General features: G+C 53.3%; 1 protein-coding gene across 2 annotated transcripts in view; it reads left to right on the top strand.

Moving 5' to 3' along the window:
- The first annotated feature begins 3,513 nt into the window (after window positions 1-3,513).
- ANGPT4 (angiopoietin 4) overlaps window positions 3,514-23,817 on the top strand; it is a 40,464-nt gene continuing 20,160 nt past the window's right edge. For both annotated transcript variants that reach the window (XR_009497490.1, XM_059896072.1), the window contains exons 1-2: window positions 3,514-4,016; window positions 22,947-23,102. Coding sequence is in view for 1 of the 2 variants with exons in the window: in XM_059896072.1 (XP_059752055.1) it covers window positions 3,708-4,016; window positions 22,947-23,102 (465 nt within the window). In the remaining variant the exon portion in view is untranslated. The remainder of the gene's footprint in view (window positions 4,017-22,946; window positions 23,103-23,817) is intronic.

The following is a 23,817-nucleotide window of genomic DNA, read 5'->3' as shown; positions in this document are numbered from 1 at the left end:
TAACCGACCCCAGACGGCATCTTTCCAGTTTCCTCTCTGGGTCTAGGCACCAGCTCCTGCTGCCTGCTGCCACCTGGGCACTTGCTGCTTCTCGTGGGACTGGCTGGTTCCCTTTTCCCGGAAGGCCAAGAGGTCACTTTGTAAAACCTCCGTCTCCTGGCTAGACCTATGCCCAAACCACCTCCGACACTGGCCCTGAGGCCCTGTGTTCAAAGATTTTCAGCGGCCTGAGAGTTTGTAAACTTTCCCTAGAGCTCTCCTCTGCGAGATCTCCGGAGACCTGGTGAACCTGTTCACGCCCTCCGCCCTCCGACTGAGGAGGAGGTAGCTTTGGCCCCAAATGGTGATCTGCCCGAGGCCTCCCAGCGTTGTGCCAGCTGGGACTTGCCCTGGTGCCACAGCCCCGTGGCAGATCCACGGCATCCCGCCTCCTGCCCCTCATCAGCCCGACGGCGAGAGCCTGGCTCAAGCATTCATTCACTCATTCATTCATTCATGCATTCATCTGACAGATATTTATTTACTGAGAACATACTGTATATCAAATGCTGGGAACAGAGGGAGATAAGTAATTACACAAGTAATTAACCTCTGAGCATCTTGAGGAGGGTTAAGATAAAGGGGTAGGGCTCCAAGAGGGGCGGGTCTGGTTTGAACAGGGCTGAGGGGGGCCGTGTAATCATGTGTCAGTTCTCCGGCCTGTAGCATTTCCCAGAGGCGGCTACACTAACGCACCTCCTGTCCTGCAAGCTCCTCTTGTGACAATGACACTCCTCCATCAAGGGATGGTGTCTACATTCCTGCCGTGAACCTGGGCAGACCCCAACCAATAGCACATGGTAGAGCTTCCACTGAATGCCTTCCGAGGCTAGATCATAAAAGGTGAGGTAACTTCCACCTGGCTCTCTGAGGACATGTGCCTTTGTAGCCACCGTGCTCCAGACACCACCGTGTGGAGTGAGGAGGATTCCCAGGTACTGACAGGTGAGAGAAGCCTTCAGGATGACCTCGGCTCAGAGCCACCATCTGATTTCAACTTCATGAGTGAATGGAACAGACTGTCCAGCTGAGCTGCTCCTGAATCCCTGACCCACAGAAACCCTGAGAGATACTACATGGTTATTTTTGTTTTAAACCACTAAGTGTTGGGGTCATTTTCTGGCAGCCATAGTAACTGGAACACTGATGAAAGGTGGGGGTGAGGGCATGTGGACAGCAGTGTTCTGGACAGAGAAAGCAGCATATGCAAAGGTCCTGAGGTGAGAAGGAGGTGCTACAATGAAGGTGCAGAGGTAGGCAGGGCCATCTCCCAGGCTTTCCAGAACTCTTCTTTTGATTCTACCTGCATTTCTCCTGTGAACAGACAATCCTATTTCCTCTTCTGTGCAGAGAGCCATTCTGTGTTAGTGCAGTTATGGGGCCCATGTCTATTTAATGAAGCCCTGGGTGGGGCGGGGTGGGGGGTAGAAATTAACATTCATTCTTTCTTTCAATCAATAAGATTAAATGCATTGTCTGTGCCAGGAGCTTCCCTTGTCATATTGGTGCCCACGAGGAGGTGTTAATGCTCCCTGCGGTGCACAGATGAGGAGGCTGAGGCTGGGGGGCAGGCGTCCTCACACATGGCCTTGACAGGTACGTGGGAGGAGGTGGGATGGGCTCTGGGGCCAGCATGGCTGTTGAGCCTGCCCTCCTTCGCCACTTCCGGGTCAAGCCCCTCCAGGCTGTGTGACTTTGGGCAATTCACTTTCCTTCTCTGGGTTTCAGTTTTCTCCTCTGTAAAATGGGGAGGATAATAATGCTGGCCTTACTGAGATTATCTCGAGGCTCAACCTACACAATCTTAACGATAGCTGCCCTTACTCTGGGCTCATCTGCGCCTGGCACTGTGATAAACTCGTGACTTATGTTAACATTCTTCTTTCTTGCAAGGGCAGAGGTGGTGTGACCCCCTTTACAGTGGAGACAGTGGAGGCAGAGGTGGGCAAGCAGGGCTCTGTGAATGCCGGTGGCTGATGACCAGCTGCCTTTCCTTTTCCTGCCAAAGCCTCACACATCTGGTTTCATGTTCTCAGTCCCCCGGATGAGCCCCTACTTTGCTGCTGTCCCAAGCAGGCTGCCCACTTCAAAACTCCGTCAGGATTTGGGAAAACAAAGGGAAAAAAACAATACCAAACAGCCGGATAAGCCCCCACTCTGGGAAAACAAGCAGAGAAAGCCAGAAGGCAGCCCACACAGGAGGGGCCCAACCAACTCCTGGGCACCTCCTGTCCAGCAACCAGGTCCCCCAAGGACAAATCCTTGCCCCTGTGGTGTTTACATTCCAGCAGGGTGGGGGAGGGGAGGTACTTAATAACTATGACACTGATGACAACAACCAAAAGCATTTATCTAGCGCTCACCTTGTGCCAGCACTGCTGTAACTCAGAATTTTCACACCCTGTGAAGTGCATGGTATTATTTCTCTCTGTTCACCAAGAGGAAAGGTAAGCACAGAGAGGTTAAGCGACTTGCCCAAAGTCACACAGCTGATAAGTGGTGGAGCCAGGATTTGAATCAGTAAACAAGTTAACAAGTAAATCCAAAATTCCTCAGTCCCCACGCGCAGAACCCATATATATTCCTCATGCAAGAGATGGGGTTTACCCAGCCTACACACCAGGGTATGGAAGCCGAGAGAGGTGAAGTTGCCCACCCAAGGTCTCAGGGCCAGTAGTTGGGGCAGGAGGATTTAGAGCCAGCTGCCGCTAACTCGGGAGCTGGTCAAGACACTGCTGCACCCCAAGCTCTTCTCCCCGAAATCTACTTCTCCACTCCAGCCAAAGGCGGCCCCAGAACAATCTGCCACAAGACAGGACAATCTCTCATTACTGTCACAGCAACGGAGCCAGGGCCACCTTAAGGCCCAATGTCCCTCCAGGCCCTGAGGGAGAAGGGAGGATGGGAGCCCACTCCGGCTGGGGCGCCCACTTCCCTGGCTTTGCAAGGATGTTCTCTGTCTCTAGAAACAGATTGAACTGGCTGCCTTCTTCCCAGCCTCACCCGTCTGCCCCCCTCCCCTTTGCTCCCTCTAAGGTCACTTCCCTGTGTTCCAAGGCTAACTGGGAATCAAAGGGGGGAACGTGGAGCAGGGAGAGAAGGGGAAGGCGTTGGGGGCTGAAATTTGAGATCCCAGCCTCCCTGTCGGGGGAGGTTGGAGAGAGAGACACAGAGAGACAGAGACAGGAAGAGAGAATTCAGTTGTCTTTGGTTTTCCAAAGCGGGCAGCTTGGGGGTTTGTGTATGTGTGTGTGTGTGCGTGTGTGTGTGTGTGTTGTTTTCTTTCCTCCGCTCAGGCAGGGAGGCCAGGCCTCCCCTGGATAATCCAAGGACTCAGAGGTGAGGCAGGCAAGCCAGTGAATGGACATGGCAGCGTGCGGACAAGAGTAAGGAGGCAAGAAGGGAAAGGGGGAAGAAGAGAGGTGAGGGGGTGTCTGGGGCGGGAGCCTGAGGCGGTGGGAGGAAGCAGAGCAGCTGTGGTATTTGGAGCAAGTATAAATAGCCGCCTGGACGGAGCTTGGCCAAACAGGGCTTTGCAGCTGCAGCGGCTGTGCAGGCGGGACTGGCCACTGTTGGCCACGGTGGGTGCAAACTGGGCAGGGAGACAGGCGGTGGACAGGCACGGCCCCTGGGCTCTGACCTGACACCCCTCGCCATCACATCTCTGGATGCCTTCCCGGCCAGCCATGCTGCTGAGTGGCCTCCTCCTCATTGTGGCCACCACGACTGTGGCCCAGCGGAGGGGGCAGGAGGCCGGCGGGCGCCGCCGGGCACACCGAGTCCAGCATGGCCAGTGCAGCTACACCTTCGTGCTGCCCGAGCCTGAGCCCTGCCCGCCCGAGCCCCACGCCTTCGGGGGCTCCAACAGCCTCCAGAGGGACTCCCCAGCAGCCGCGCTGAACCTAGGGGACTGGCCGAGCCAGCGGGTACGACAGCTGGAAAAAATGCTAGAGAACAACACACAGTGGCTGCAGAAGGTAAGGGTTGGGCCTGCAGGGGGCTGGTGGGCAGCGAGCAGCAGGTGAAACATCTACCCCAGAGGCCTGCCCCGGACACAGATGGCCAGGCTGATAGGACCTTTGTCTCCGAATTGTACGGGTTGGGATGATGAGGCCCAGAAACAGAGGAGCCTGAGGCCACACAGCAAGACTGGGTGGAGTCAGAGCTGGAAACCTGACTCCCTAACTGCCATTCATTCATTCATCCGATTAAGGGCCAGGCCCATCCTAGGCGCTGGGGATACAACAGTAAACAGAACCGTACATCCCCGTCTGGACTAGTGGAAGAAAGAGGCAATAAAGAGATGAACAATAAATATCTATTCTGTCAGATGGTGAAGCAAAATGAAAAAGGGAAAAAGGCAAGGAATGACCAGAGGTGACTATTTGAGGTCAGATAATCCGAGAGGACTTCTCGGAGGAGGTGATGTTTGAGCCCAGAGGACAAGCAAAATGATGAGGCAACCCAGGAAGGTATCTGGTGGGAGGGCATTCCTGGCAAAAGGATCAGTAAGTACAAAGGCTGTGTGGTGGGAATGTGGTTGGGTTACCTGGGGAACAGCAGGGAGGCCAGCGTGGCTGGAGCAGAAAGGAGGAGGACAGAGGGGTGAGGGACAAAATCCGAGAGATGAGGGGAGGGCAGAGCATGTCGGGCCTTGGAGGCCACTGGGAAGGATTTTGGCTCTTTCTCTGAGCATCATGGGAGCCACTGCAGGGTTTTGAGCAGGTGAGAAACACCTGATTTAGTTTTAACAGAATAGACTGTAGGAGACAGATTCGATGCTGGGAGCCCAGGGAAGAGACCACTGCAGCCACCAGGCAAGAAGTGATGGAGGTGTGGAGCAGGACAGGGCGGGGGGAGGGGGTGTGGCCCGTCAGGTTCTAGTATATTCTGAAGAGGGCGCGAATGGGCTCTGCTGATGAATTGAATATGGCGTGGCACAGATCAAGGAGCTGAGGACCCCACTGCCATTTTGGCCCAAGGCCAGGGCCACTCTAGGGTCTCCTGTCCTCATACTTTCAGCAGACACTCTGAGCACCCTCCATGTGCCAGGCCCTAAGCAAGACACTGAAGTACAGAGGTGAACAAGGCAGGTTTGGCCCTGGGTGGGGTGGGGGCGGGAAAGGCATCCTGTGGTGTCCAAGATGGGGAGCAGTCCCACCTTACCCATGGTTTCCAAATTTTTCAAATCATTCGCCCAATCAGCAAACAATGTTTCGCTCCCCCAATACACGCATATTTATTTAGAATTTACGCACGTGCGCCCATATTAATATAGTATGTACAGGGTATGAGACAAATGAAAATGGAACTTTAAGAAGATAAGATATGAGATCATATAAACTGAAGTTCTGGTGGTTTCCTCCTGTTTTCCAAAGGATTGCCTTCTGCATACCCTGGGTTGATCCATCCCCCAGGTGGAGAGGTTGCCCTATATGTATCTAATCAAGCTGATTTGTGCACACACTCGAATACACACTTAACCTCCTGTTTCATTCCTGCCCTGGCCATCTATCTCCTTAGCCCCCCACTCATCATCTTCCCATAGTCCCTGCCTACTTGCCTTCCACCCCTCCTGCCCGGCAGCACTTCCAGCTGCCACCATCCCATCCCTAGATCCCCCTTCAAGGGAGCTCTTGGCCTCATACACCAGAGCCCAACCCAGGGGGCTCCATGCTGCCTTGAAATCTGTGTGTGTCTCTTCAGGCAGTTGTTTCCAGTCCCATAAGGGTCGTGCCAAACCTCACCTCCTCCTCAGGCCTCCATCTTCACCCCCTGCCCATCCTCTCACCAGACCATGGACCTCCTACTTCAAAGAGAAATGGGGCCTGCCCCACACTTGCAGGTTCACCCGTGCACCCACCAGTCCCCAGGGCCTTTCTCTGGCTCAGAGGGAAGTGTTCCTCCATGAGCCAAGGCCACTCTTCCCTGCCTGCAGGCCCTCAACCTCCTGAAACCAACCATGCCCTCCTGTGTCTCTAACAACACCTCCCTCTCTGCTGTTCCTTCCCCTCAGTCTTTATTTGCATCCAACTATCTCCCATGTTAAAAAAGAAGGAGAAAGAAGAGAATGAGGAGGAGGGAGAACAAGCCCCTTCTCCAACCCCCACCCCCTCTGATGTCTGGCCTGGCTCTCAGAAATCCACAAGCTCTGCCTCCACTTCCTCCTCCATTCTCTCCTTTCCTTAAGTAGCCTCCCACTTCCCACTTCCCACTTCCCACATCCAATGGCCACGGCTCAGTCTTCATCTTACTTGACCTCTTGGCAAATTTAATATTGCTGACCAATATCATCCTTCTAGAAACAGTCTCCATCAGCCAGTCCTCAGCTGCTACTCCGACTACTTTCCCTACCTCCACCCAGGACCAGCCACCTCCATCTCCTACCTGTATGGTCGTCACATCCACTGCCCTGGGCTCCATTTCCACCCTGACCCCCATAGTTCATTCTGCACTCAGCAGACAGAGGGGTCCCGTTAAAACCTAAGTTAGATCCTCTCCTCAAAACCCTCCTGGGACTCCCATTCTCTTTAGTTATTCTCTTACTGAACGAAAATCCGTACAGCCTGGAACACCCCTCACCCAGACACTTACGTGGCTCACTCCTGACCCACCTCAGGCCTAGTGCTTAAATGTCACCTGCTCAGAAAGGCCCTGCCTGTCCACCCCATTGAAAATAGCCACAGTCCTTCTGCCACTCTCTGTCCCTTTTCTCAGCTTTGGTTTTCTCCCTTAACACCTACCACCACCTGTTCTTAAAAGCATTCCTTTTGGTCTGTGAGCTCCAAGAAGGGAGGAGCCATGTCTGTTTTGTTCACTGCTGGGTTCCCAGGGCCTAGAACAGTGCCTGGCACATAGTAGGTGCTCAATACATGTCTGTTGAATGGATGAATGCATGGACGCACAAGGGTCCTCCAATCTCTCAGGCCACTCCTGCTCCTCCCCCCACCCTGAAATGTTGGTGTTTCCTAGGACACAGTCTCCATTCTTTGCTTCCTCTCACACTTCGTGGCACAACCCACAGGGCTGCCCCTGTCACTTCCAGCAGCACCGTCTCCAACCTGCCCCCCAGTGACACCAAACCAACATCTGATGGGCTCCTGATCTCCTCTCCGAGGGCTCACAGTGTCTCAACTCCAAAGCTGCCTGAAACTCAGCTCTTCCCTCCCCTGCCCGCCTGTCCTGTTGAAGACATTACCACCCAGCCAGTAGGTCATCTATGGCCCTGGGGTGTCCTTCACCCCCAACTCACCCACAGGCAGCAGGTCCCATGCATCCTGTTGCCTCAGCTTCTCAGGCCATCCTCCTGTCTTCCTGGCCACTGCCCTGGCTCAGGCCTTGTCACCTCTCCTGTGGACACTTCTCTCACCTCCCACCTGCTTTTTCTCCCCCAGGTCTCACCCTCTCATCCATCTTTGACTCCCCTGGGTGCCTAGTGCTTGGATAACATTGGCTGAGCCAAATGATGGATTTAAACCAATGGCTTTCAGGTTAGGAGGTCACCCACCTCGCCTCTTTATCTGGCAGTGGAGTGTCCTCTCCAGGTATCTGTCCACGTAGCCTGGTAATCCCAGGCAGGGGTCACCATGGAGCACCATGAGGCTAAAGAGTACTGATGTGGGAATCAGGTGGACCTGAGTTCACATCCCGGCCCCAGCACTTACTTGCCACGTGGCTGTGGATGAGCAAGGCTCAGTTTTCCCTTCTGCAAAGTGGAGAAAAGAACAGTATGTTAAGTGGGTGGCTGGGAGGACCAGTGAGACCACTCAAGCACCACTCACAGCCTGCTGCCCGGCTACAACATATGAAGACGTGGGGTAGCTCACCTGGGCAAGGATACAGTAGCTCAGTAGGCTTTTACTTAATTCAACATCATCTCTATTTGGAGCCCTGCACCACTGGGTGGGGGAAGCTCAATCCCGGTCAAGTCAGTCCAAGGGTGGCAGGTAACCTCGGGACAGGGAGTGTCACTTGTCCATGCTGGTATTCTCGGGCGTCCCCAATCCTGCCTGGTCTCTGTTGGGGTCCAAGCAGAGGTTTGTTGTGCCATCTCCTGGGTACCCTTGGGTTGAGTGCCCCCTTCATGCCCTTTGGTCTTTGGGTTACTGCCAGGTCACCCTGTGCCAGTGGAGCCTGCCACAAGGTCAGAGCCATTGGCAGTCACTTTCCTCTGGACCCTGTCACCTCCTTGGCAGCAGCATAGCCTGGAAGGTGAGAGCCCCAACTCTGGAGCCCAACTTCTGGGATTCGAGACCCATTCTGCCCCTTTCTGACTGTGTGACTTGAGGCAAGTTGCATCACCCCTCTGAGCCTCAGTTTCCTCACCTATAAAATGTGGTGACAACACTATCTACCTTTATGAATATTTAATGAGATGATGCATATGAAGTCCTTGGCCTGGCACCAGGCGTACAGTAAATTCTCAATCAGTGTTGGCTGTTTCTATTAGGAGTTCTCCCTGGAAAGAAACACAAATCCTGCGATTCTTGAGTTCTTCCTCCCCCAGATGAGACATGTGGCCCCTGGCTCAGAGATACAAGGCCCCTGAACAGTCATCTCTCTCCCTCTGGTCAGGGATGCTTGCTACCTTCTGTGACCGTGACCTGCCTCTGGCTCTTCTCTTGTGTATTCTCTTGGTCTGGGCTTATCTCAGAGTATTTGAAACTTGAGGGCCTCTTTTTGGCTTCTGCTGCAATCTCCCAGAAGAGAAAAAAAATGAGTTTCAAAATATTCTCATCACCATCGCCATCAGGGATAACCAGGGATGACTGGGGAGGACTGGCCTCCCAGACGGAGCTCTCAGCAAGATTCGTTCAGCTGGGAGGGCGCAGCGAAGAGCCTCCCTGTTGCAAGCTCGCCATAGCCAATACCTGCTCAGCCCATGCCCCCAGCCCCTCTCCCTGTTCGCAGTATACAGGCGAGCAAACTGAGGCCAGGGAGGGGAAGGAACTTGGCAGAATGGCACAGCAGCGAGACCCAAAGTCCAGCTTCCTTCTCCAACTCTGCAGGGTGTCAACGATGTGGGGGAAGCCCTATCTGAGACAAGGGGTGCTCCCTTCTGCCTCAGAATTCCTGAATCCCCAGTACCTACTCTCTTCTTGCAGCACTCTGCTGTGGTGTCCTCCTGCCTATGCTCAGGGTGCGTGGGGGGTGCCCCACCCCTGCTCCCCCTCCCCCATCCTCACTCCCCTCCACGCACCCTTCCCCTTCCCTTCCTTTTACTAGTCTCCTCTTCCTCTTCCCTCTCCCTCCTCCTCCCTCTCCCTCCTCCTGGAAGCCTCTGCCCCAATGACTCACGTCTGGAGCCGGCAATCAGCTCAGTGGGATGCACATCAGCTCTTGGCTCTGCTCCACCCCTTCATCTGGGTGAAGAGCTGCAGCAGGAATGTTGGGGGGACAGGGGTTGGGGGGACAGAGCCAGCTGGAGAGCAGGCTTCCCTCGCTGGGCCGTGCAGACCAGTGGTTAGCGCCTGGCTCCTGAGTCCACCACGGATTAGCTCTGTGAGTCTCAGCTGCAAGATGGAGAGTGAAAGCTCCTACTCCTGACATTTGATGTAGGGTCAAGAGAGGCAGAGTCCGGAAAGCATCTGCCCGTAGCAGGTGCTCGATAAAGCCCCACTCTTGTCCTGTCACGTCCCCAGCGCCCCAGGCCTCCCAGCCAGGAAGTGCCATACTTGGCCCTCTCCCGTGCCCCGCAAGGAGACCCGTTCCTTCACATGAGGAGCGTGAGGAAACGCAAGTGTCCAGGCTCCCGTCCCACCCCCAGCACCTGAGGGCAGCAAAGCTTCCGCTAAGAGTGGGGCAGACTCTGAACCCAGAAACCATGGAGCCCTCCACTTTCTTACCTGTACCGAGAACTGCTGGCCCTCTCTGCCGATCTCTCTGTGTGTCTCTGCCTCACTCTGTCTCTGTGTCTGTCTGCCTCTTGTCCTAGGGCTCTCACGGTGGCCTGACTCGCTTTCTCTAACTCCGTGGGTGCCTCTGTCACTCTTATTCTCTCTCCTGTCTGGCTGGCGTCTACCTGAGTCTCTCCCAGTCTCTTGCTCAGGTCTCCCCTCACCCCTAGGCCATCCATCTCTCCTGCCTCTACCTCCCCGGGTGTCCACATGCTCTGTCCACACTGGAGGACCCGGGACACACCGGCCCAATGGCTAGCACCCCACCCCTCAGCCAGGCTCAGCTAGGGCCTCTTTCTCTTCCCCTTCTGCACCCAAAGCCAAGCAGGGAAGGGTCAGGAGCTGGGCAGGAGCCCCCCAGCCTCTGCTGTTCGCTCCAGGTCTCTGACGTCAAACCTCAGAATAACTCGGCCCCTCGGCCCAGCGGTCGTGAGGCCTTGCCTGGCTGAACGAGGATCGAAAGTGCATCCAGCGGGAGCGCAGCGTGGGGTCCTGGCCCAGCCCAAGATCCTCCCAAACTGGCTGGGGCTCCCAGCTGCCCTGGCCTCCCCAGGCTGCCCGTAAATTCTTGGCATTTTCGGCCTTCAGTTATCCAAACAAGGAATGAATCTTGGTTGCCGAACAAAATGTCTTGAGGTTTGATTTCCTAACCTCACCGCTGGCTCCTCTAAAGAGTCTGGGCCTGGGGAAGGGGGTGGGGAGAACAGCATCTACTTCTTGGAAGAATGGGGTTATTGTTCCAAGGAGGGAACCTAGAAATGGATTGCACAGATGCCCTGGGCGTAGGGATGACCAGGGAGCAGAGGCAGTGTGGCCCCTCATGCAGGATTCCCCAAAGGAACAGGCCATCCCATACGGGCAGCTTCTGGCTCTCTCCTCCCGGGCCCCAGAGCTCGGCCTGGCTGGGGTATACACAGACCCTTTCCCCTTCACTCCTTGGGCAGGAAATATGAGAAAACAGGCCCCAGGTCTGCCCCTCAGCCTAAACCTCTGCCTGGACTCTGGCCTCTGAGCGTTTGCTTAACCCCAGAGTCAGCTCTGAAATGTCTGGAATGGAGCCTGAGTCAGGGGTCATGTCCCAGGGGGGCCACCGACCAGCTGTGGGCCCTGGGGAAGCCACCTGCATCAAGTAGTTCCTCTGCAAAGTGGAATTTAAAATACTTCTCCCAGCAAGAAGGTAAGACAAACAGAACAGGTGTTATGGCCAGCGTTTATGGAACACTTCCTGTGTGCCAGACACTGTCCTATGTGCCTTGTGAGAATTATTGCACTGAATTCTCACAATGAGCCTAAGATTGTTTGCCCATTAACAGATGAGGAAACTGAGGCACCAAGAGGTGAGGTGACTTGCCCAAGGTCACAAGACCAGGAAGGGTGAGGTCAGGTTCACACTCAGGCTGTCTGATGCCAGAAACCACGCTCTCAACACAATAAACAAGACATGTCCATTGTGACCTGGTCCCTGGGTACCTAACTGAGGCCTGGGGAACAGAGAGGCCCTTGGCCATCAGAGGGAAAACTCACAGGTGCTGGATTTTCCCCTTCTCCCAGGAGGCCCTCAGCCAAAGAGAACTTCTCTAGGGCTCTTTTGCCAGAGTAAATTCAGGTAGAACCTCAGTCATCAGGGGCAGCCCTTGAAAGCTGAGGGAACCCTGAACTTCCGTCTAGGCGTCCTCGTTACAACCTCCATCCTTGGCCCAGGGCCCAGGGTAAATCCCACAGAGACTGAGCGTGGGCCTTGGGGCCCCACTGACTCAATTTGAATCACATCTCTACTGTTTGCTGGGTGTGTGTTCTCAATCACTTTGCCAGTCTGTGCCTCAGTTTTCTTGTCTGTGAAACAAGGACACTAGTAGAAGCCACTTTGCAGGTTGTCGTGGAGATTAAATGAATTAATACACATGCAGGGCTGAAGACAGCGCCCGGCATAGAGTCAGAGCCCAGGGAAGCTAGCTGTTGAAAACATGCTTGGGGTGCTCGGCACAGGAAGGCAATCCACCTTGGAGTCAGCACAGGAGCCCGACTCCACCTTCTCTGTGTCCCGCCTTGTGTGATCTTGGGAAAGTCCCTTTTTCTCCTCCCTGGGCTTCAGTTTCCTCATCTGCCAAGTGGGGAGCATGAAAACAAGTACCTCAGGTGAGGACAAGATGAAGTAAAGCATGCAGAGATCTGGTGGGGTCTGCAGGCGAGGAGATGACTGGGGACTCTTGAAGCTGAAAGCAAAACGGCTTCCTTTGGACAGAGGAACAGAGCCTCAGCAGCTCAGGCTGGCGGAGCCTTGTGGCCCTTTACTCCTGACTCCAGTCCAACACTCGTTGGTCTACCAAGTAGGGCTGAAGGATGGAAGGTGATTCCCAAGCAGCTGAGGGGAACCCCCATATGAAAGCTCTGCAGAGACTGTAAATGGGTCCCCCAGGAACAGAGATGAGCTAAAGAGAGGCTGTAAATAAAGCGGCTGGGGTCACGCTGACCTAGGGTCCAGTTCCAGCTCTACCTCTTGCCAACAGCCCAGTTTTTTTTCTCAGCTTTTGACGAATTTTCAGCATGCAAAAATTGGGAAATATGGAAGTGTGTGAAGACACAGAGGGAAAAAAATCACTGTCATCCCAATCCCCTGATCATCTCCTGGTTAGTTTCCTTGCTGTTCATTCTATGCATTTGAAATTTTTACTGAAATGCTTTAGATGTATGAAAAGGTAGAGAGAAAAATCAGATGAAATTTCTTGTCCCCACAACTCAGCTTAAGGAACAAAACCTTACCAACCCAGTTAAGCCCCTGACCCTCTCCTGCCTCCTTCCCCCACCAGAGATGGCTACTGTGAATTCTGTGTTGATGACCTCCTACTCCAGGTACCTCCCTAACCGATGTATATTTGTTTCCTATATAAGTGGTCACCCTGTCTATCTCTTTCTACAATTTGCTTTTGTTCACTCGACCTTGTATCTGGGAGATTTATAGCTCTGCAAGTGTGGGAAAAGCCTGAGTCTCAGTTTTTCCATCTGTAAGCTGGGGACAATGGTAAGCACATGCCTGAGTTTGCTGTGAGGCCCAAATAACTAGTGCATGCCGAGGTCTGGGAGTGTGCCTGGCGCTGCATCTGCTTGCAGGGAAGTAGGAGATGCTGTTATTGCTTCTTCTCTCTTCCGGGGTGAATGCGTTGCTGTGGCTACTCCACAAACAGGACTGTCTCTGTGCCAGGCACTATCATACATGTTTTACAAACATTGACTCATTGAACCTCATGATACCCTAAAAGGTGAGGACTGTTATGATCCCCATTTATTGTGGGGAAACTGAGGCCCAGAGAGTTCACACATCTAGGAAGTGAGGGAGGTAGGCTTGAACCCAGGCAAGCTGGCTCCAGACCTCACACTCTTAATCACTACACTGCCTCTCCATGCCACCCATTTTACAGATGAGTACACTGACCCTGGGTGGAGGAATGACTCGACTACATTCACCCCGGGGTCATTGGCAGGGACAATCTTGTGGTGACAGGACACACAGCATGTCAGAAACCTCATGAAAAATCCATGCGTCCTTACAGTTATGAAGCTCTGGGATTATGTGCAGAAATACAGGCCTGCACACGTGCACACATGCACCGTTCTGAACTTAATTTGCCAGGTAGAGTGTTCATTCCTCCATGCACTTCATCTTCCCCTCCAGTGATGTTTACTGCAAGCTTACACGCTAGGCACTGTGCAGGTGACGAGGATTCAGCAGTAAGCAAGGAAGACTTGGTCTTTCCCCTCTGGGAGCAGAGGAAGAGACACTAACCTAGTAATTTCTCATGTGTAATGATCAACCATGATACATGCTGTGAGGGAGGGGCTCACCTGTTCTAAGAGGGGCCCCAACCTTGATGGAGGGTCGGCTCCAAGAGGAAGGACAGAGCTGAGATCTAAAGAGTGGATTAGCAGTTCCTAGGCAAGGAAGAGAAAGGAAAAACATTCCAAGCACAGGGAATGGCAAGTGCAAAGGCCCTGAGGTAGAATGGAGCAAAGTGATTTTGAAGGAGTGAAAAATGTTTGGTGTGGCTGGAACACAGAGGGTCAGCAGAGTGTGGCCAAGATGAGACCAGTGTGTCCATCAAGGCCCAGACCCAACCTCCCTGGGCCTGACCCTGCTCTCGAGGCTTTCGGGTGCTGGGAACTGATGTGGCCACTTTCTGTCCTGCCCCCAGTGATGGGCAGTGGCAATGGACATCTGGACCTGCTCCTCCCCTCCTTGCCTGACCCTGGTCCTATCCCTGTCACCCTGTCTTCAATATCAGCCTTGCCCACCAGAGATGGGGGATGGGGGGATGGGTGAGGGAAAGAGCTTAGCCATTGGATTCAAATCCTCACTTACCAGCTGTGGGTAAAGCTTGGCCTCTCTGGGCCTCAGTTAACTCATTTGTCAAGGGTGGAGCAATCTCTCTTTTCCTCCAGGCTGCTGGGGATCAGAGTTACACACCAGAGTTGTGCAGGCAGGAAACCCTGTTGCTGCATGGGGAGATACCCCAGCAAGGCCTCCTTCCATCTAGAACACACTTGACTCCATTCCCCCAGGTGGAGCTGGGGCTGGGAGGGGAGCTGGGGTTACTGTCACATGATCACTTCAGTCAAGCCAGCTTTGAAGTGCAGCCTGGGAGAGTCACTCCCAGACAGCCTGGATTTGCCCTCGATGAGCTGTCTGTCCTTGGACAAGTTGCTTAACTTCTATGTGCCTCATCTGTAAAATGGGTTGATAATATCTCCTACCATAGAGGGTGGGATTTAATAAACATAGAGGTTAGAACAGTGTCCAGCACATAACAAGCACTAAGTAGACACTTGCCAAGCAAAATGGACACACCAGCCCACTCTGTGTAAGGGCAGATGCACAGGTGGCAGGGAGGTGAGTGACTGCAAGAAATGTGCTTCTTCACTTCCTCTTGATTAAACTCCCAATTCCTACACTCGGGAGAATAAGGAAGCCTCATCCACTGGGCCTCATTGTAGACAATCCTTCCAAGATCAAGGTTTAGATACAGACAACCACAAAGGAATAGCTGAACCTGAGGCCAGAGCCCTGGCAGCTCCTTCCCAGCTTATGAGAGGCACCCACATCCAGGCGGCAGAGGCACCCACGCCAGCCCCTCTGCAAGGAGGAATCAATGAGCCCATTTTCTGATGAGGCCACTGAGGCTCAGAGAAGCTCCACCACTGGCTCGGAAAGCAAACACCAAAGCTGTGATTGCACCAGCGCCTGACTCCCCGCGCCAATGCACCAGGCCCACACTAGACTCAGTGCTCCAGCTGGAAGTTTGGCGAAGCCGGGCCTGTGCTGGGAATCGCAGCTTGAGCTGAGAGTTGAAAAGCGCAATCCTCCTCAACAGCCCCGCTGGTCCCTGACACTCTCCACTCCTGGCTCCCTGCCCGCTCACTCTGCTTACTCTGAGCCCTGACCCAGAAGAAAAGCAACAGAATCTCCTGCAGGGAGGAAAATAGCCTAGGAAGGCTGGGCCTGGCGGCTCAGAAAAAACAAGACAACCCCCTCTGCCTTGAGCCAAGGGGTCAGGGCCTGTGTGGGCCCCGAGGGGAAGGGAAGGGCTGGAGCCAGGCGGAGGAGGAGCGGCCATCAGGCTCACAGCCACAAAGTTAGTGCCATTGGGAAAATGAGGAAACTGAAGCCTGGGGATGGCAGGGCGGGATGTGATGGGCCAGGCCAAGGCGGCAGGGCCGGCGAGATAGAGGGTCTGACTTCTGTGACCTCCGCAAAAGCAGTACAGTAGTTATAGTCATCTATTGTGGCGCGACGAATTACCCTAAGATGTTCAGCAAGTTAAAGTAACCACAAGCATTTATTATCTCTCACAGTTTCTGAGAGTCAGGAATCGGGAGCCCCTTAACAAGGTAGTTCCGACTTGGGTTATTTTCCATGCAGTTACACTCGGATGTCAGCCAGGGCTGTGGTCACCTGAAGGCTTGACTAAGGCTGGAGGATCAGCCCCTAAGGTGGCCCCAGCACAGGGCCGGGAGGGTGGTACCAGCTGGTGGTGGGAGCCCTCTGTTCCTCTCCAGATGGGTCCCTCCTCAGGGCTGCTTGAGGGTCCTCAGAACATTGCGGCCAGCTTCCCCCCAGGCAAGAGATTCAAGAGGGGGCAAAGCAGAAGCCACAATGTGACGATGTCACCACGGGCTCACCACCAACATTTCTACAGTATCCTGTTGGTCACACTGGCCAGTCTGACTACACTGGGGCATGAGTACTGGGAGGGGTATCATTAGGGCTGCCTTGGAGTCTGGCTGCTACAAGCAGCCCACTGGAGTGGTGAAGGCTGTGGTCTCAGGAGCCCGAAGGCCTGTGTCCCAAGCCAGCCTCTGCCACTCCCAAGCTGTGAGACCTGGGGAGTGGGCTCATCTTCTCTGTGCTTCTTTTCCTCACCTGTGAAATGGGAGCGATGAGACCAAGGACTAAACGGGCTAAGTAAGGCCCTTGGGGCCACACCTGGCACCCCTCCTCAAGCAGGAACCAGCCTGCTCTGGTCACCGCTCTCTCCCCAGTGCCCCGCAAGAGTCCTGGCACTTCTGAATGAGTTTGTTGAACAGACGGATGAGCCCCGAGACTGTGTCAGGTCTCTGGAACATTTTTCCTGCAGATACCACAAGCTGGCTCCCTCCCTTGCCGTGGGCCTCCCTCGGCTCCTCCCCCTTGCCCTCCAGTCCCTGTGCGGCATTTCTTCCTGCCCTTGGACCAGTGGTCTCCCCAGCACTCTGGCCCTCTGGCCATACCTCTCACAGGGCTCCAGGGGCAGCTGGGGCTGGGTTAGGATGTCTAAACTTATTTCTAACAGCCAAACAATGATTCAGTGGAAATCCAGTGCTCCTTACATAAAATGGACCTATTTGTTCTTTTTAACAAATAGTTTCTGAGCACCTCTTATGTGCCTGGCACTGTTAGAGGCACAGAGGGCGCGGCCATGAACAGGGCAGCCCTGCGCTCCTGGGGCTGATATTCCTGTGGTGGGGAAGAGACAAATAGGAAACGACTGCAGTGATTTCAGATGCGTGACATGCTGTGAAGAAACCACAGTCATGGCAGGTGGAGTAGGGCTGGGGCACAGTTACCTTTGATGGGGCGGCCAGGGAACGCTTCTCAGAGGGGGTGACACTTATGGGCAGACCTGAAAGTCAGAAGGGAGCTGACAGGAGAAGCTCTGGGAGCTCCTGAGATAGGGACGTGTGGATGTGTGTTGGAGGATTCGAGTAGGTAACACCCTGGCTCCACGGCTAGACCCCAGGGCCCCTCCTCCAAACGCAGTGTGGGAACCACAGACACAACCTCTGCCCAGGGCAGTTTGTCCACATCACTAGTGTACACACCCTTTAACTCGGCAGTTCTGGTTTAAGGGATTTATCCCCAAGCAGCCTTGCAAGAGAGTTAATGACAAGTGGACAGGATGTTCCCAGCAGCCCTGGTGTGATGGCAAAAGCCTGGAAATAACCTACAGCCAACTATAAGCAAACAGTGGGAGGCTGTTAAAACAGCAAGGCGAGTCTCTCTGGATGAATCTAGAACAATCTCCAAATTATATTAAGAAAAAAGACACAGGGTGCAGGATGGTGAGCTGACATTTTTATAGACTAAAAGCAGGGGGATATAGGCATACTTACTGCTGGTACATGCTTAGAGTTTCTCTGAGAGGAAACCTGGAAGCCCCTTCAGTGGCCTGTGAGTAGGGGAAACAAGGCAGGGCTTATATTACCCATTTGAAAAATTAAAATTAAAATTAACATTACAAGAATTTGCGTTTAAGTTGAAACACATACACAAAACCATCAAAGCTCTGACCTTCCAGATGTCCATATGTCCGGCTAGACAGGGCAGTAGCTCCTGTGTGTAACCTCCTGCAAGTTACTTTCCTGATTGGGGCCTCAGTTTCCCTGTATGTGAAATGGGGCTGGGCTGACTGGGCCCTGCATGTCCTCCAGGCTCGCCAGGTCTCTGCTCCTGTATCCCTCCCTGCCTGGGGCCCAGTGCCTGGGGGACCCCTGCTGAAGCCCTTTCTCCTTCATTAGCCTCTAATCTCTGCCCTTCCTACCCTGGGTGCAAGGTTCAGCCTGTCCTGCTTCACCCTAATTCCCATCCCAAGATGGGATGCTCAAGAAATAATTTCTGAGTGAATACATGAATGAAACTCAGAGGGTGAGGGATTAGTTTGAGGAAACACATTTGTTATTATAACACGTTTTTATATGGGACATTTTATAGAACCTTGTGTTGCTGGGTTTGTTTTATATTGAGATATAGTCTCAATATGTGGATACAGTGAAATTCACTCTTTTAATGTACAGTTCTATGAATTTTGACAAATGTATATAGTCATGTAACCACTATCACATGATATAGAATATTGCCAACACCCCAAAAAAGTTCCCCTGTGTCCCTTTGCTGTGAATCCCTACCCCCGGGCCCCAGCCCCTGACAACAGCTAATGCTGACTTTTCCAGAAAGTCATATGAATAGAATCCTACAGTATGTAGCCTCTTGAGCCTGGCTCTTCTCGTGCAGCATAATCGGAGGTGCCTCTGTGCTGTTGCATGCGTCAGTAATTCATTCCTTCTCATTGCTGAGTAGAGTTCATTGGATGAATGGACCACAGTTGTTTATGCATTTACCAGTTGAAGTCTTTCTCATTTAGATAATGCAGGAGAGAAGCTGGCTTGAGCAGATCCCCTGGGCCACTGAGGCTGCTCATGCCTGCATGCTCATCCCTCGTCTGTCCGGGGTAGCCTCCTTCCTCCCCCAGCCCCTGCCTGTCAAAACTCCTTTCCTTTCCTTCAAGGCCCTTTTCAAATGCCCCCTCCCCAACAAGGAGCAGGGTTTACTGTCCCCGTGTCACAGGTTGGTAAAGTGAGGCTCAGAGAAAGGTAGCCCTCACCTGCTAGAGGCCCACAGCTAGAGTGTAGCAGAGCCAGAAGTCAAACCCAGGGCCAAGGGGAGAGGGGGTAGCTCAAGGGCCAAAGATCAGTCTCTTTGCAGGCCAGAGGGTTGGTGGGAGTTCAGAGCCCCATTCCCCCCATCTCAGCCCTGAGAGTTTACCAGCATGAGGGTGGCAGAGAATGGGGAAGTCCAGTCCTGCGTGAGGGGGGGCCATGGCAGATCCCACCAGGGCCTGTTTCTCCATGGGGGTCCTTCCTCCACCCTTCCAGCTGGTGCCTGAGCCCGGGCTGGGCCAAGCTCCCACCACACAGGCTGACATCAGTCACCAGAGCTGCGGGCTGGCTGAACGGTGCCCATCTTGCCCAGATTACCCATCCTAGGGCCCATGAGCATGCATGGCAGATTGGATGATGGGCCCCAGCTGTGGGTGGCCTTTGCCCCACCCAGCCATTGGCAGCCACAGGACAAGTGGGGGACTAATAAGAGTGCTTAGTGAGCTCCCATCGCTCGAGAGGATCCCAAGCTACCCTGCTCTGCAGACCTGAGGAGTCTTGGAACACAGCCCAGCAGCTGGTGACCTTCGGCAAGTCTTCTGGGTCTCAGTTTGACCATCTGCAAATGAGACTCTTGGGGGAGAGGCTTGAGAAGGTCTCATGGCAGGAATAAACTTGCTGTTTGTCTGTGTGGAGCAAAAGCTCAGGGCCTGGGAGTCTATATTTTAAACCAGGCTCCAGGAGGCTTGTGACACATGGGATAGTCTGAGAGCAGCCTCAGTATAGCTCTGCTTACCCTTGTGCACATGAATGCACGCTGGGCCACATGGTAGAATCCCCAGAGTGTTGATAGAGGCATGGCGAGGAGGCTGACCTGTGGGGATGCTGGTAGCCTGGCCCAGGGTGCAGGGAAGTGAACAGATTGGCAACTCACATTAGGATCATAGTGACCAGAACTTGCTAGCGGATTGAGTGCAGTGGGTGACAGAAAGAGTCAAGGATGAAGTCTGGATTTGGGGCTTAAGAACTGAGGCCATTTACTGTGATGGGAAAGAGGGAGGAGAATGGGTTGGGGAGGCAGGGACGGGGTGCTGTGGGAGCTGGGGAATCAAGGGTTACGTGTTGGATGCTTCTGCCTGAGATGCTTTTGGAAGCCCGGGTGGCGACGCCAAGCTGGTGGGACATTCAGGGGAGAAATCTGGGTGGGATGGAGACCACGCAGTCAGCACACAGGGGGATGTGAAAATCCTAGGACCCACTGGAGCGGCAGGGCCCTGATGCATCTGGGGCCTTGGGCACTTTGCCATCTGGTCCTGGGTGGAGCTTATGGATCCCTTTTCAGAATATTACTTTTAAATGCATAAAATAAAAGCATAAGAACACCCAGTGATATAGCAATTATAATCAAAACATTAAAAATTAAATCTGTGCCACAGTTGTCACATTATCCAGTGGTGGGTTTGAGAATGTCTGTCATTCTGAAGTGATGATCAATATAATATTTTAAGATACTGTAACATCGGTGCTGTGATGTGAAAATATTTGTGATTTCTGTTGGTAATGAAGTTGTAGAATCAGCTAATAGTGCTATGATTTGGGGCCTATGCTCATAATTGAAGAAAATACCAAATTTTAATTACAGGTTAGTGAACAAAAACGTAGTTTTTCTCTCATCCAAGTTCATGGACCCCCTGAATTCTCTTCACAGGCCCTGTGGTCCCCCATTAAGCACCCTTGACCTAGGTAGAGAACGTAAACACCCTTGACAAGGGCCCAGGATGGGGCTTATGAGAGCTCCCTAAGAAGCCTAAAAAAGGAGGACTCAGAGAGGGGGTGATGGGAGGGGAGGGGAAAGGAAGGAGGAGGGGAGAAGGAAAACTCAAGGAGGGTACATCTGGGAAATACTTCCAGAAAAAGGGAGCGGCAATAGGGGTTGACTGCTGCTGAGGTGGAGAGTAAGCTGAGGGCATAGAAGCGTCCCCTGACCCTCCCTCGTCAAGGAGGGTTATAACGAGGTGCGTTAAAGAGTGAAGGGGCTCCCTGGGGCTGGGGATAGGTCGGCGGGTGCACAGGATTCAACAATATGGATTGTATTTTTTTCTTGAGTGTGGTAAATACACAGATTTTATTATACTGTTCTTTATGCTTTGTGTGTGTGCGTGAAGTACACCATAATAATATTATTAATTTTTTTAAAAGGTGGGGACTTCCTGGTGGTCCAGTGGTTAAGACTCCATGCTTCCACTGCAGGGCGCAAGGGTTCGATCCCTGGTTGGGGAACAAAGATCCCGCATGCCACAGCCCAAAAATTAATTAATTAATTAATTAAAAATAAAAAAATTAAAAGGCGAGCGTGGGAATGGAGGTGAAAATGGAGACAACTTGTTCAAGAAGTTTTGTTGTTTGGGGGAGCAGAGAAACTGGAGACACAGACAGAGGGGGGCTGTGGAGTCAAGGATATTCTTTTTCTTTAACTTTTAGCTGGGAGCCCTTGGAGCACATTTGTGTGTTGGGGTGGGGGGTGGGGGCGCTGACGGTGCAGAGGAGGAAAGAAGGGGCCAAAGGGACAAAGGCTTGAGAAGCTCGGACGTACTTGTCTCCCTGGTCCTCAAGTCCCCTTTGTGACCTCTGCACCACGGGTTCTCACACTTAAGCGGGCATCAGCTGGCTGGGCCTCTCCGCAGAATTTCCGATTCAGTAGGTCTGGAGTGGGACCTAGAAACTTGCATTTCTCACAAGCTCCCTGGCGATGCTGCCACAAGGACCACAATTTGAGAACCACTGCTCTAATCGACACCACTTGCGCCCCCTTCAGGATTTAACATTGCACTACAATGGACCATGCCCCTTCTAAAGCACTCAAGGGAGGAAGGTATGGGAGCAGACACTTGAGATGGAAGAGACTAAGGAAGAAGCAGCTGGAACCTGACCGCCAGCCAAGGTCACTGCCTTTCTCTTGGAAGCACCAGTCTTCCCAGGGACCCTGGGAGCTGCCCTTTTGGACCTCCTGGAAGACTGACAGGAGAAGGGAAGGAGCCAGGGCTGGGGGATAGAGACTGTGGCAAGAGGCCAGCAAGTATGCCAAATGGAGAGGGAGTGGAGGAGGGGCACCGGCTCTCTGCCTTCAGGCACTGAGCCCTGAGAACATGCTGTTCACCTTTGCAATCTGATCCTGGTCTCACACCAGACCAGTTTCTCCTGCTCTTGGGAAAGAGAGCCGCTCTGTCAAAGAAATGAACATTAGCTTGTCAGATCCCAAAACATCTGAGCTGGGAGAACCCTTGGAGACTGGCCAGTTCAGCTCCATTTCATAGATGGAGGGGGCCAGAAAATAGAAAGTCCAGCATGGTGGATGGACCTGCAAACTCTTGTACGGGGAAAGATGCATCCCTACTTCCTGCTACTGAGTCAGCCCTAGGAAGCTGGGTAACGGGCATGACACTGGGGGCTATGCTCTGACGCTTGCTGCTTCCCCTTTTCATCGACTCATTGAACACATTTTTTTTGAGCACCCACTGTAAGCTAAGCATTGTGTTAGATATGGAGATAAAGCAAGACCAAGCCCCTTGCTTCATGGCACTGACATTCCAAGGGTAAATTTTAAAAGGCAATAAACAGATAAATATGTAATACAAAGTCAGGGAGTGATAAGTGGTAGGAAGAGACCTGAAATGACATGAGGGAGTGAGCCTTGTAGATGGTGTGTGGGTGGGGAGGATCCACACAGAGGGAACAGCATGTGCAAAGGCCCTGAGGTGGTTGTGTGCTTGCTCTGTTGGAGGGGTGTTACAGAGGCCAGTGTGTCTGGAGCTGAGTGAGAGAGAGAAGGCAAGGAGAGGAAATCAGAGTGGTAGCAGGAGGCCAGGTCATAAAAGAACCTGCGGTCAGAGAGGATTTTGGCTTTTCCTCTGAGTGAGACAGGAACCCTGGGAGGGTTTTGAGCAGAGGAGAAATGTGATTTGACTTAGGTTTAACAGGATCCCTCTGGCTGCTGAGTGGAGGATGGCCCTGGTTGCTCTATGTCCTTCCATGGGGACATATGGAAGGGACAGGAGGCTTCCCCCAGGCCCTACCCATGACCCCAGCCCACCGTCTGTCTCCCCACAGCTAGAAAGGTACATCCAGATGAACCTGAGGTTGGAGCTGGCGCAGGCCCAGCAGCACATGGTCCAGAACCAGACAGCCACCATGCTGGAGCTGGGCACCAGCCTCCTGAACCAGACCACCGCCCAGACCCGCAAGCTGACCGACGTGGAGGCTCAGGTACCGAAGGGTGAGGGGGCAGCACTGGGGGGCCTGTGGCTGGCCAGGCTGGCTCACAGCCCCAGTCATCTTGCCCTGACCCCTGTCCCTGGGTGAGGTCAGGGCCTCCTCTGACCCTGTAGCCTCCTGGGGCTCCTCCCTGATGACCCCGTTACAAAGCTCTCTCCCACCAGGCCATGAGCCAGGGTAGGGAGAGGGGGGAGGGTAGACCCTGGGTTTGGCTCTTCTGCCTCTGCGACTCCAGTGTCCGGGTCCGTGCTGGGCACTGGGATGAGGGGATGCAGCAGCACACACCCCCCACAAAGGACTCACAGTGCTCCAGGGGAAGGTGGATAATAAACAATTCATTAGAACTCAGGGGGCCAATGACTCTGAAAGAGGAGGCCACAGGGAGCAGCCGAGAGGGAAGGAGAGGACGGGAATATAAACGAGAGGGTAAGTGAATGGCTGAAAAGACACTGACAAATGGGCACATGTTTGTTAAACCCTACTATGTGCCAGGCACTGTTGGATAGGCCTGGTTCTAGTTTACAGCAGTAAATAAAACAGGCGTGGATCCTTACTCCCCATGAAGCTTCCTTTCTAACGAGCACCAAGAAAACAAACAGGATAAATAACATATGTGTGTGAGACGGTGGTAGCACTAGGGAGAAAGCAGCATGGACGAGATCAGTGGGGAGTGTGTGCCGGGAGTGGCGGGAGGGGCGAGTTGCAA

The sequence above is a fragment of the Balaenoptera ricei genome, chromosome 15 (assembly GCF_028023285.1).
Source record: "Balaenoptera ricei isolate mBalRic1 chromosome 15, mBalRic1.hap2, whole genome shotgun sequence".
Lineage (NCBI taxonomy): Eukaryota > Metazoa > Chordata > Mammalia > Artiodactyla > Balaenopteridae > Balaenoptera > Balaenoptera ricei.
The sequence above is the reverse complement of the archived record's forward strand: the minus strand, read 5'-3'. Positions and strand labels throughout refer to the sequence as shown.